We start from the raw sequence: 13,975 nt of genomic DNA on the forward strand, positions 1-13,975 counted from the left end.
ACTGACGAAGGGCCACACCACCCTTTACCAACTCATAACCAAGAATGCAACAATATGAAGACAATTTTATTATACTTGAAAATCCAATAGTAATTACAATAACATTTTTTCAAGATCCAACCCAAACCCAAGCTAGTCTAGATCCACACTCTAGTAGAAACCTCTGAGATCTCAACTTGTGCTCGCAAGCCACCAAGCAACCTTCTTGTTTCTAAACCGCAGCCACTAGCTCTTCTCACAAACTTATCCAAGATCCAAGTGTAAACTGCCTCACATTCGACACTCTGTCTACACTCACAACTCCACCATAATCCTGCTGTAAACTGCCTCACATTCGGCGCTCTGTCTACAGACTTAGGAAAACTCACTCTTCACTTCCTCATTCTCTTTCACACCTTGAAGCCTTCACCTTCCCAAGCTTCCACTTCTCGAGCTTCTACTTCTCAAGCTTCTCCTTGAGCTTCTACTCCTCAAGCTTCCCCTTGAGCTTCCACTCCTCAAGCTTCCCCTTGAGCTTTCCTCTTGAGCTTGATTAGAAATGCTCATATGCCTTGCTTAAATAGGCACTTACTACCCCATGCATGACTTATCCACAACCTTCTAGAATTCCTCCACAACCTTCTACAACTTCCACAACTTTCTACAATATTCATAACTTTCTAGAATTCTACCCACACACCTCGATAAATGGAATGACAACCATTTTTTTAAAAAAAATTTCTATTATGCCACCTATGCACCTCGAAAATAGAAATCCTCTTTTTCTTTCTTTTCTCCTTTTTTTCCTTTTTTTATTTTTTAAATTATTTTTCCTCTAATTTTCGTCACTTTCTCTCTCCTCCAGTTTTTTTTTTCCTTCAATTTTTCCATGCAAGATGCTCCTGCATCATTATTTATGAGTAAAATCAAGTCCTACATATATTTTCAAATCTTTTCACTTTCAAATGAAATTTGTATTATGAAATTTATGCTTAAAAATAATTAAAAAACAAATTAATCAAAAGAATTAGATTATAATAGTCTATTAGTCAAGCAAACCTCTCAATTATCAATAGTTAAAACTCTTAACTTAGTCTATTATAAAAATTAACGGATAACAAATTGCAAGGAATAGTTTCTAGGACATTTTACTCACTGTCCCTTATTCTCTATCATTTAGATATCATGTTAATAACTAAACTTATAATTAAATGATATATTGTTTACTTCAACACACTAGCCTTATCTTTGTCCAAGTTAACATGATACAAATTACAATACTCATAGTTAGATGACATATTGTTGACTTTAATACACTAGCCTTCTCTCTATCCATTATTAAAAGTTAAGAAGACACAAATTGACCAAAAAAAAAAGTTTGTAAGGCATTCTACTTATTATGAATCTCATTGTGTATCATTTGAATGATGGGCTATAGTTAAATATACAATTAGACAATATATTGCTAACTTCAACACATTAATCTTAAATTTGATAATCGTATGATCCTATTCTAATATTATATCATATAATATTACCACAAACATTTAAAATACTACATCTTGTGAACAAATAGATTTGGTTACACGATTGAAAATTTTATTGAATTAAGATGCACATTGATTCGTGTATGATTGAAAACAAATATATTTTTAATATTTCACAAATTAAAAAAGTGCTTAAACGGCAGTATCAACCGTCAAATTTAGACAGTTAATCACACATCTCTGCGAGCTCTTTCATTCGTTTTGTCAGTTTAACCAGGTAACTCGACACGTAACTGATTGGAATCGGCCAAACGTTTTCCAACCTGAAATTCCTTTCTGAAAAGTACCCACAATAGGAATATGCATATCTGGTCTTTCCAAATCCTTTGCAATCGAATAGCCAGAATAAAAAATGGATATATTTACAATGAAAAGGATTACATTTCTGCCCTGGTGTTAGCTCTTCATCAGCCACCATGGATTTTGAAGAAAGAAACATAAAGCTAAGGATTTCTAATTCTAGCAATCTATATTAATGTCTATAGCAGTAAATAATGAGATCATTTCACTCAGAGGAATGCTGAGGACCAGATTTCCTTCCGAGAGAGAAGGTTTCAAGCTGGCTGATGATTGAAGAAGGATTAGGGTTAGGGTTTGTTTTGAGAGGGTATGAAGCTTCCATGTTAATTCCACACAAGCCCTCTGCCTTGTCAATTCCCCTCTGCATTTTGATGTATCCCTCCTCTCCCCAGTCCGCGCCCCATGAATTCTTCACAATCCAGTACTTGATATGATCTCCATATTCATCTTTCTCCTCCCCATATCCAACTACTGCAACTCCATGATCCAGGTTGGTGCCACATTCTCCACCAAACACGCCCTGCATACAATTTTCGTCCTCAAAAAATCAGGACAATCAATGAAAATGAAATCTAGAACAGATTTTCTCGTTTTGCTTTCCCTATTCATCTTGATGATGGATTACAGAATGTGATCCGAAATGTTGATGAAACAATATCAGCACAATCGAATTCAGAAAAGTTATTTCAAATAATCTAGAACAGAATCGAGAATGCTACAAAAACCAGGACAATTTATGACAAATGAAATTTAGAACAGATTTTTTCCTTTTGCTTTTTCTATTCATCTTGATGATGGATTCTAGAGCGTGATTCGAAATGTCGATGAAAAACAATGGTAAATGAAATTTAGAACATATTTTTTCCTTTTGCTTTCTCTATTCATCTTGATGATGGATTGCAGAGTGCAATCTAAAATGTTGATGAAAAAATACTAACACAATCAAATTGAAAAACAATATTCCGAATAATCTAGAACAGAATTAAGAATTCTTTATTTCTTCCCACAAAAATCAGGACAGTTTATTGTAAATGAAATCTAGGAGAGGGCCTGGGTGCTATGGTGGCGTTATGAAGCTTACCTTCCAGTAAAACTGAAACTCGGGACCCCCTGCTTCAATGGCGACTGATACTGGCTGGTGAGCCACTGCTTTCATCAGATCCTCGTCACTGTTTACAGGGACATCTTCATACCCATCGATCACAGCAGCATGAGAGTTCTTCTACAATTTAGAAAAGGTTTAACAATCATTCTAAGTTGATCAATTTAGAAAATAGAAGAGAAATACAAGCAAGTGATTTATGTTTCATTAGTAATGATTCCTAGAATCCACTTATGATTTAAGTAAATGAGATCTGTTTTTGTCTAAGCAAATAGTTTTACTTAGTATTTATGGTATCTTGTTGATGCATAAAATCAAATATTCTATTATGACTTAATATGACTTATATTCATAAGTAGTGATTCATGAATTGATTTTGATTCATATTTCATGATTGGTGATCGATTTTTAACTTGTGATTCATGAGCAGTGTTTCAACTCATGTTTCAACAATGATTCATGAATCGCATGCGTAGTGTTTCAGCTTGTGTTTAAACAATGATTCATGAGTCTCATGAGCAGCGATTCATGAATCCATTTTCTAAGAGTAGTGGTTCATGATTCATGAATCGATTTAGAATCTATTTTCAACTTTTATTTCACGAGTGAGTCAGTTTCAAACTCGTATTTCGTGAATAACGATTCATGAGTCGAGTTTCAAATGAAATAATAACGATTCATGAATTTATTTAGAATCTATTTAAACCCATATGTCATGAATAGTGTCATAAAAAATATCTATTTAAATCTATATTTCTAATATAAGTAAATAGTCATTTTTCATTATCAGAATCATTTTTCATTATCAGTCAATACCAACATCCATCCAGAGATCATCTATCCTAGTAGTACTCCCATTATCCTCTACTTAAACTCATCATCCAATCTTGAACTTAAACATACTAAAACATGGATTTCGCCTTTTCTTCTTAGATTAAACTAAGTGGCTAGCAATCCCATAATTTAACCTACTGTTAACAACACCCCCCTACTTGAAAAGGAAACAAATTTGTATCTATCTGGTTAATTATTTTCCTCACTCTTTTCCAATTAAAATGGAAACCTACCCTGGATATGTCACATTGACCATCTTGTGCAGTGTAAGGATAATCTCCTTCAGTACTGATCCCACCATTCTCTATGATAAACTGGAAAGCATAGTCCATGAGTCCGCCATTGCAACCCTGGTTCTTCTTCTTATCACAGTCCACAAGTTCTTGCTCAGACAAGGGAACCAGCTTTCCCGACTTTATTTGATTTATGCCTTCCACCGAAACAACTGTGGAAAAAGCCCAGCAACTCCCTGCGCCATTACACCCAAAAGCAAAACACAATTGAATCAAGTCAATCAGATTTTCATAATTTATATTGATGTTATTTTTTTTTTGTGATCGATTGTGTAACAATTTCTTTAACATCAACATTTTGGATCATACTATCATCGGGATGTAACAATTTATTTTAGCATCAATATTTCAGATCAAACTACATGATCCATCAGGATGTAACAATTTTTTTAGCATCAATGTTTCGGATGAAACTATATGATCCATCAAGATACAGGAGAGAAAAGTGTATACTAGAAACACTGCTGCTAAAAAAATTGTTACACAATCGATCCCAGAAAAAAAAAAAAAAAACTAATTGAATCAACCCTAGACTGTAAACAAAATGAGACCTAAAAGTAAACAATCCTCAAATCGTTTTTCAGTATAAATAGAGATTGTCATATGAAAAAGAAACAATAAAACAAATGAAGTCTATCAATGAACAGTACCACAAGTTCCTTGGTCCTTCACAGCTGTAACGGCACCCTTCTCCCTCCAGTCCACAGACCTGGGAAGTTCCATTGCATTTGCATTTGCATATGAGAAAGGCTTCCTTTCACCATCTTTTCTCTTCAATCCGGAATCAGTATAAGCAGCCTTGAATTCCTGGTTGCTAAGATCAGCAAACTTATTGAGCCTAAGCTTGTAAGGACCATTCCTTTGGTTGATCTCATCAATGAATCTCACATTGTCTTTGAATAAGGAAAACCTCACAACTTTTTCTCTCAAATCATTGCTACTGGAATTTCTACCATTGTGAGACAACCATCTTTCATAAAGACCCCACATGGTTTCTTCGGATTGGAGATCCCCATTTGTGAACCCTGCGTCCTTGTCACTAATGGCAATTGCAGTGCCAACCAAGAGCAAAAGGAGCCCCACAGTTGACACCATGGCGGCCATTAATGGAGCAAGGCAGGGGAAGTGGGAGATGATGAAGGGAGTGGAAACCCAAATTTGAATGTTGGTGAGGCAAAGGCACTGAAGAATCACTGAAATGGCCTCCGTTTTATAGATAATTGGGAGGACCCATTGAAGGATTTCACATGGGATTTGGGTCCCGCTTCATGGGAGACGTAAGAGTGCATTCATACCAAAGCAATCAGACCATTTTCCACTGGCGGGAAAGCCGGTCACTTTACTTAACCGTCAAGCTTGTCTATAATTGGCTACGAATGTAGCAGCCGCCCTGACCAGCAAATAGAATTCAATGGACAGTTGCATCATAAAGTGCCTTTGATTTTATGGGGTTAGGATGTTCTAGCTTATTTTTTCAAGTTAAATCTGGTTTGCTGTGCAGCTTTCAACTGGAACTGACATCTTTTTTTTTCATCAAATTCCAAATCTGATTCTCTCATTCTCCAAATCTCATCCTCACTCTGGATACATGCGTCTACCCAGCCGACCGGATTCACTTTTTAATGATTTTATAATTAATTTCAAAATTGCATTTCCATGCTTTCCTTTCTTTTATTCAATTAAAAAAAATCCTCTATAAGTAATCCAGCCGGCTAGTTAGCCACTGGCTGGATACTGTGTTACCTGACTAAAATAGAAACCATGAAGATTGGTTGGTGGTTTAGTGATGTGAGAGTTGAACGAGTGTTGCCTAAAGAAGAATGTATCCATAAAATAATATAATGTACTCATAAAATATATTTGTTATTGTATTTACCATAGGCAATGTACTATTGCATTGCACTCAGTTTGCTCTTTATTCAATTAATTTCCACTAACGTTTATTTTTCTGTTTTTAAAAATAGTTATAGTTTTCATCTTTTTTCCGAGGCTATGTTGCAATATTTTCACCGTAATTATAGTATATGATATAATTTGAGTATTTTTAAAAAAGTAAAATAAAATAAAATTTATAGATAATTTAAAAAAATATATAATACAAAAAATATATTAAAAAATTATCTATAAAATTTGAAACAATTGAAAAACATTTTACTAATATTCCCTTTGAATATTAGGAAATCAAACGCACAATTTAATTTTATAAATGTTTATTTTTACTTTAGCTAATATATCTAAAATTAGATACATTTTTAGTTAGTATATAAAAGTATAATATTATAACAAAATTATAAAATTTATTATTTAAATTATATTTTCTATTACTATTAAAACTATAAGGCAAGTACGCGCCACTACGTGGCACTTGTTAGAGTAGCGGGTAGGTTTGAATATATATATAGTATGTATAAAAATAATGTGAATAAAGTATTTTAGAGTGGGGATGCGGAGCAAAAAATGTCAAAAAAGTTAACAATATATGTTTCCAAGTAATTAATTATAGCATTCCATTGTGTCTAGAATATTCTTTAGTTTGCAACTAGAATATACTTCACTAAGCAGTTTGCAATGTAAAATTTGGTTTGACGTTGGACAATTCTTTTTTATAGTTTTAATATGCAATTTTATTATTTTTAGTAATATAAATTATTTTAAAAAGAAAGAAAAGGTAACATTTTACTATTCAATTCATTTTGTTTATCACCATTTGAAAATCTATAGTGAGAGGTTGGAATAAATAAAAAATAGAAAATTAAGACATCTCATTTGTTAGTTAAGAACTAAATACTATTGTCTAGACAATGAATTGGATGAAATCTTAAAAAGAAGGGGGAGAGAGGAATTGCACTTTCTGTATCTTAGATTTGATAGAAACAGAGACATGTCTTATCTTTGAATTTTCAAGGTGGACATCTATCAAGAGCAAATATGATAAAACGTTAAAATTAATAGCATCAGATATGTGAGAAAATAATAAAATTAAAGAAATCACATTTTTAATTAATATTGAGTATTTTATGAGATAATTAATTGTTAAGTAGGAGATATTTTTACAAGTTGAATTGTGATATTGCTATTAGGATTCAATTGTGTAATTTTTAGTCAAATTCATAGACTTGTGTTTCATGAGAAGTGGCTCACTAGAACCCATCTCTCATGAGAATGAGTGTAACACTTGACACTCATTGCATCTAGGTGAAGCATTGAGGCTTCCCAGGAGGTCATCTATCCCAATGCTACTCCATCTCAGGCATGCTTAACCACAAAGTCTCCTCTAAAATTGTTTCTATTTTGCTTGCAAACCCTCCAAGATTAAGCTTGTTTCGCTTGCAAACCCATTTGTAAAACTTTCAATGAATATTGTGCCTTACAAACCATTCATTAGAAAGCCCCTTAATCTCACCAATTGATAAGTAGGAGCTATTTTTCACAACAATTTAAATTCTGATATTGCTATTAGGATTCAAAAATGTAGTTTCTGAGTCGAGCTCATTGAGCCATGTTTCATGAGTAGTGATTCACACGAACCCATCTCTTTTGAGAATGAAGAGAACACTTAACACTCATTGCATCTAGGTGATGCTACAAGAGGTAAAGCATTAGGACTTCCATGAAGGTCACTCATCCTCGTACTACTCTAGCTCAAGCACACTTAACTACAAAGTTTCCTCCAAGGTTAATCCTACTTTGCTTGCAAACTGATTTGAAAAACCTACTTAGTAATTGATGAGTTGAGGGGGATTTACAATGAATGATTCATAAGGCACAATATTTTCTAAATAAATTGATGAGCTTAGGGTGACTTATAATGAATGGTTCATAAGGTACAACATTTGTTGAGGGTTTTGCCAATGAGGTTACAAGAAAAGTGGTCTTAACTTTTGAGGAAATGATGTAGTTAAGCATGCTTGAGTTGGAGTAGTACTAGGATGGGTGACTTCCTACGAAGTCTTGATAGTTCACCTTTGCAAGCATCACCTAGATACATTGAGTACTAAGTGTTCCATTCATTCTCATGAGAGACGTGTTCTTGTGAACCACTCCTCATGAGACATGGTTCAATAAGTTTGACTAAAAATATACATAGTTGAATCATAATGGTGATAACACAAGTTGACTTGATGTAGAAAATATCTCCTCCTTATCAAAATAAACATTTTTCAACAAATGTTGTGGTCTCTATTATATACATACAAAAATTTATAAAATAGATTTTTTTTGTTGTTGTTGAAAATTTGCTATCTTTTAGGTATTGATATTTTCATTTCAATGAATTGTTTAATTCAAATGAATGAAAATAATTATTTGATACCAAGTAAACCTACGTCTCTGTTATATCCAATCTCACTTAAAAAAGTTACAAAAATAAAATCATACAACAAAAAATTATGGAAAAATATTGTTTCCTAGATAAATGTGTTAGGAATCTATGTTTAATTTTTTTTTATCCTTTCTCTTTATATGTAAGGGAATCGTCCTAGAAGAAGTGAAAGAGTATGGGAGGATCATCATGAGATTTTAGGGAGACAGGATCTTGATCTTGGTTTGTGCTTGAAGTTGTTTCTTCAAGATTTTAATCCTCTTGACATGGAGCCATTTCTAAGGAAAAAGTAGGAATTTGGATAAGCGTGGAGGGTTAGTGGAGGGATTCAATATTGTGGCATGATCTAGTATCATTTTGAATTGGACTCTTATGAGTGAATATGATCTGGATGGAAGCATATGATGGCTTATAATCTAGGATTTTTTAAGCATGGGATGACTTTGTATCAAGAGTTGGACTAACTTGGATTCCTTTTAGAGATATCTCTTGAGGGGCAACATGAAAGGTGTAATTACTAGATTCATTTATTGATAGAGATGATGTGGATTATTTTTGTGAAGCTTTAGGAGAAGAACAAATGGATGGAGAAATTGAGGCTACATGTGGGCCATCACTAGAGTCTAGACATAGGTTCATGATTTTGATAATGCTGAGGATTAGTGTCTTGTTCATTCTTAGATGAACCATTAGGATCTTCAACTTTGTTTATACCATCATCAAGAAGGTCTTGGATTTTATGTTTTAAATCCATGAAACCTAAATTTTTACACATGTTATGTCTATGGTATGCAAAATAGTTACACAAAAAATTAAGTCTCAATGGGGTTACTTTAGGCAATGTTATAGTGATAATATTATACTCAAGAAGCTCGTTTTAAAACTAACTCAAGGGAGGGTACCAAAGGATAAACTTTATATCCATGGGATACATGGATATGCATGTTCCTTTGGGAGAAGTGTCTTGTTCTCTTAAAGAGAAACCCACATGGTCTTTCTTAGGACTTTTATTTCCATTTTTAAGTACTTCTTGTCTCATATGATATTATCTTCTTAGCATCTTTTCAAGTTTTTCATTTTTTATATGTTGAATAAACCTCTCAAGAGGAGTCATTGGTTCCTTTTTTGGGGCTTGTATCTCATATAATTCCTCTTAAGGACTTTAATTTTCTTATCAAGGGAAGCCATGGTCACATGTCATAATTTGATCTTCACCTAGGATAGAGTAATGATGAATTTTATGAGATTCTAGAGCTTACAATTTAATGCATATTATAAGGTATGCAGATAACTTTAGAATATGATACACAAATAGGATATGATATGCAAGAAATGATAAGATATGAAGTTAAGACATAACCATGATATTAATCAAGGATATGGTATGCAACTAAGACTTGACCATGATATGAAGAAAAGGTGTGATATGAAAGGATGAAATGACACTAGGATATGGTATGTAAGGAAGATATGGTCTTAGAATATGATATGCAACTAGTATAATATGATATTCGAGGATAACATGACCCTAGGATATGGTATGCAAGGATGTTATGAAACTAGGGTATGACATGAAATAATTGTATGACCTTATAATATGGTATGCAAGGTTGACATGAATCTAGGGTATGAAGACCTTGAAGGGATATGACAACTCTATGAGATAATATGATGGTAAGAGAGTCTTCAAGATAGCTCAAATTAAGTAAGCCTAAGTGATAAATATTACAGATCTATATATATATATATATATATATATATATATATATATATATATATATATATATTATTACATTTTCCTTTGAACTAGTGAATTGCAATTTTTAGGGCCTTCAAAGTGGAATTAGCCTATGAAAGTTTGGTTGGTCATGTAACAATGACATGGAAGATATTCTCGTTAAGGGACTAAAACTAGAGCTCTTGAAGACATTTCTACTAGTGTAAGTAGTTCATCATTTTGAGCACCGAGTGAAAATTTATGACATTGGGAAGTTGAACTTAAAATGTATATAGTTTTTAGTATTATTGTTAAGATAATGTAAAAATATGAATCTCACTAAGGCAATTATAGGCCAAGAAATATGGTAAATACAAGGTAGACATGTTCTATGATGGATAAATGAAGAAAGACACAAGGATGATGACTAAAAGGGAATATGCTTAAGAACTAGTGTACTAGTGGAGGACAAATGCAAGAATGAATACTAAGAGTTTTATGGACTGAGATGATTGATAGGATACAAACCTAAAGATCAAAATTAAATTTTAAAGCCTAAGAAGTAGATTGTAATCAAAATTTTAGCTCCCTATTAAAAAAATCTAGGTCTAGTGAATAGAAAATGTAGGCATGCAAAGTAAAAAGGAAGGTATGCAATTTGTATACGATTATGTAATGTTTGAGAGAAGAAAATGCAAGTATGTGAATTAGAAACATGAGTATGCTTGTGAAAACATACAACTATAACAAAAACACCACTCCGTGAAGCAAACATGTAGTTTTGTAGTACAAAAAAGAAAGTATGCAAGAAATACATTTTTTAGGCCTCTAAAGTGTAGGTACAAGTCTGAAAATGGTAAGTCTATTGAAAATAAAGATTTTAGCAAGTTTTTTCCAATTTGATAAATCTTGTGAGTGTTTTGAGGGGTTTTGTGACAAGAATCCACTTCAAACACAAAAATATAATGTTTTTTTTTTTTTTACCAAGTAAAACCACAAATATGAGCAAGGCTTAGGATAAGATAAATACTTTTAGGATCCCCTTATAGTGAAATGCCACTTTCAACTAGATAGGTAGATTCTTGGTGGCATCGCCTTCCCGTTATTCAACACTCACTTCTTGGGCACACCAAGCTTCAAATTTTTAAAGACAAGCAAAGATTGAGAAATTTTCTTACATGAAGGGTATCTTCAACATGCACATGTTATAGTCCACGAGTCAACAAATAGAGGATTTTGGCCACTAAAATAATTGGTTTCTATCATAAATTAAACCAAAATATTATGAAAAATCAACAACTTAATTAAAGATCTAACCAATTCTACTAGGGGTTTCATATACACAAGGTACACCCCCTTCCAAACTGGCACTATATGGTAAGTGCTAATATTGGCCAAAATTCACTTTGGCCTTATCCTTAAGTTGTATAATATAACAAATTGAAATCCTAGTTAAGGTCATTCCATTGGGGTAATATCTCTTTTCTAGCCAAGGTAGGCCTCTCTAATTGGGTTCTATTCTAAACAAAATTGTGCAAAAGCACCAAACACATCAAACATTTAGATTCATTTTAGTGCACACAATCAAAAATTTTTCTAATTTAAAACAAACAAAAAAGTGTTCTTACAAACTTCAAGGCCAAATATGCAACAAAAAATGTGTGAGTAGTCTCAAATTCAATCTTTGATGGGTGTTAACTAGTTGTGCTACTTGTTAGTCACTTAATGGTAGCCAAAAAATAAAACCAAATGTAACCCTACCATATTCTATCACAAAAAAAACATAAAATAAACTTGCAAGTGTACCTTCAAAAAATATAGAAATGGTGAAACACAAACATATACCTATCAATAATTATAGATACAATAACCAATGATCATGGACATAGGTATATGATGCAAAATACAAACATACTAGGTAGAAATACAACTTTACAAATCTAAAATGCAAAAAACATAGTAACAAAAAACATAAATGTTGTATGATGAAAAATGCCATTGTGGAAAAAAAATGTGACTTTACAGTGCAAATGCAATTCTACAAATCAAGAGGTAGAAGCCTAGAAATAGAGAGTAGAAATGCCACTCCAAGTCTTATAAATGCAAGACTAGGTGTCAAAAATGCTAATATATGATTTCCAATGATTTTGTACCTACAAATGCAAAAATGAATTCCTACAAGAAAACACAAGTCAGTAAAAGGAGATAGCACCCCATTGGGAATGCCAAAATAATGATGACTATGCATGCAAAACTATGCATCCTAATATAATACAACCATAAACAAATAAATTATAAGCATTTGACCATTATCCAAGAGAATATTAGTTTAAAAAATCACAATCAACATATTAGATAAAAATGAAACCAAACCAAATGCCTTCATCGAATGCTTTATTGTCGTGTCCTCCCATTGATGAAGGCCTTGTTATGGGTGGAATGCAAGCGCTCCTAGTTTTGTAGAACAAAGCACAAGAGGCAATGTTGAATAGAGATGATTGATTGATAATGGTGACAATGCAAGTATTGCAATGATGATGATAATACAATCTCAAAGATAACTTGGGTACAAAAATGAACTCAGGCTCACAATTTCTCTAAGGTTGCACAAATCATTTGACAATATGAGGGGAAATTGTCTTTTATAGAATATTCATAAAAAGCAACAATTTAAATTAAGAGGAAATGATGGATTTCATAAGAAGCAAAGTTAGGTAGGGTTTTAAAAGGAGTTGATCCCAAATTAATAGGTATTAGAAAATGAGTGGTTGAGATTAAATAGTGGTAGTGATGTGTTGAATTTTCAAGGTGCATTAGACCTAGACATAGGCAAGTTCTGAAAATTCAAATGAGGAGACAATTGACAACTTGACAAGTGGCACAATGATCTATGTGATTAAAGGTGATTGGCTAAGATGAAAAGAAGAGAATTTGAGAATTTATAAAATGAACAAGGGTGTATATTTAATAAATAGGACAAGCTAGCTAAGGTAAAAATAGATAAGTTAAATAAATAATATTTATTCAATTTTTGGAAAGCAAATGCTAAAAATTTATTAAAATAAAAAAGTAAATATTTATTTAAATAGTAGCAGAAAATACCGATGAATGAATAAAAAAAACATAAGTACTTATTCAATTAATAGATATATTTTATTGATTTCATGAAGACAATTTTAGGTGTCTTCAATATTATGTATGCATAATCTACAAATGAAATCTCAAAAATAACTACTGCGCATTATCTTTAAATTCTCAATTGTTTAGTTTCTATACGTGCTAGAGAGTGAAAATTGTTGATTTCAATATTCTACTTTGGAAAACAATGTTGCACGAGATTCATATGAGATAAAATTTTAGAGAATAACTTAATTAAGTATTGGCGTAATTTTTCATACACTGATTTGATCAAGTATTTCTTCTCATTGATGAATGCTTTCCTTTCTACAAGTTCATTCTTGAATGCATTCCTCTATATTGTAGATATCTCCAAATCTTCTAAATATTTATGTCTCTATTCCCTCCATTTTTTAAATGAGTAGAGTTAAAGATAATTGTATTCCTTATAACCCCACAAACTAGTGAGGATCACTCGACCTTTGTGATATCTTATTCTAAGCTAAAGGGAGAAACTATTCCATAAATATTCCCAAAACTAAGCTTCTTTCCCAATAATTTCTCACATGCAAGATATGTGATGATCAATGGTCTAAAATTAAACATGAAATTTCATATATATGATCCATTAGGTGGATCAATAGTATTTATAATTCATGTGGGATCATCTACATTCTAGCATTTAGCTTGTAGAATGTGACATCATTTTGACATGGGATTCTAATAATTTTTTTTTTTGAAATCCATATTTTAATTCTTGACAAA

At 32.4% G+C, this 13,975-nt stretch overlaps 1 protein-coding gene across 1 annotated transcript; it reads right to left on the reverse strand.

The window, feature by feature from the left end:
• Positions 1–1,863: 1,863 nt before the first annotated feature.
• On the reverse strand, positions 1,864–5,239 carry LOC149567288 (vignain-like). Its single transcript, XM_089820453.1, has 4 exons — positions 4,706–5,239; positions 3,996–4,231; positions 2,908–3,048; positions 1,864–2,346 (listed from the first exon to the last, which is right to left on the reverse strand). Exons 1-4 carry the CDS (start codon positions 5,157–5,159, stop codon positions 2,032–2,034), a joined length of 1,146 nt encoding a protein of 381 aa, XP_089676579.1. The 5' UTR covers positions 5,160–5,239; the 3' UTR covers positions 1,864–2,031.
• Positions 5,240–13,975: the final 8,736 nt, after the last annotated feature.

This window comes from Cupressus sempervirens, chromosome 3, assembly GCF_028749045.1.
Source record: "Cupressus sempervirens isolate cs-2001-9-10 chromosome 3, ASM2874904v1, whole genome shotgun sequence".
NCBI lineage: Eukaryota > Viridiplantae > Streptophyta > Pinopsida > Cupressales > Cupressaceae > Cupressus > Cupressus sempervirens.

Bases quoted from the DNA above. Each gene is read 5' to 3' on its own strand.
- LOC149567288 (XM_089820453.1), bottom strand. From the start codon at position 5,159: ATGGCCGCCATGGTGTCAACTGTGGGGCTCCTTTTGCTCTTGGTTGGC. The intron at 4,232-4,705 runs GTACTGTTCATT...GTAATGGCGCAG, and splicing joins GAAGGACCAAGGAACTTGTG to GGAGTTGCTGGGCTTTTTCC. The intron at 3,049-3,995 runs GTAGGTTTCCAT...TCTAAATTGTAG, and splicing joins GTCAATGTGACATATCCAGG to AAGAACTCTCATGCTGCTGT.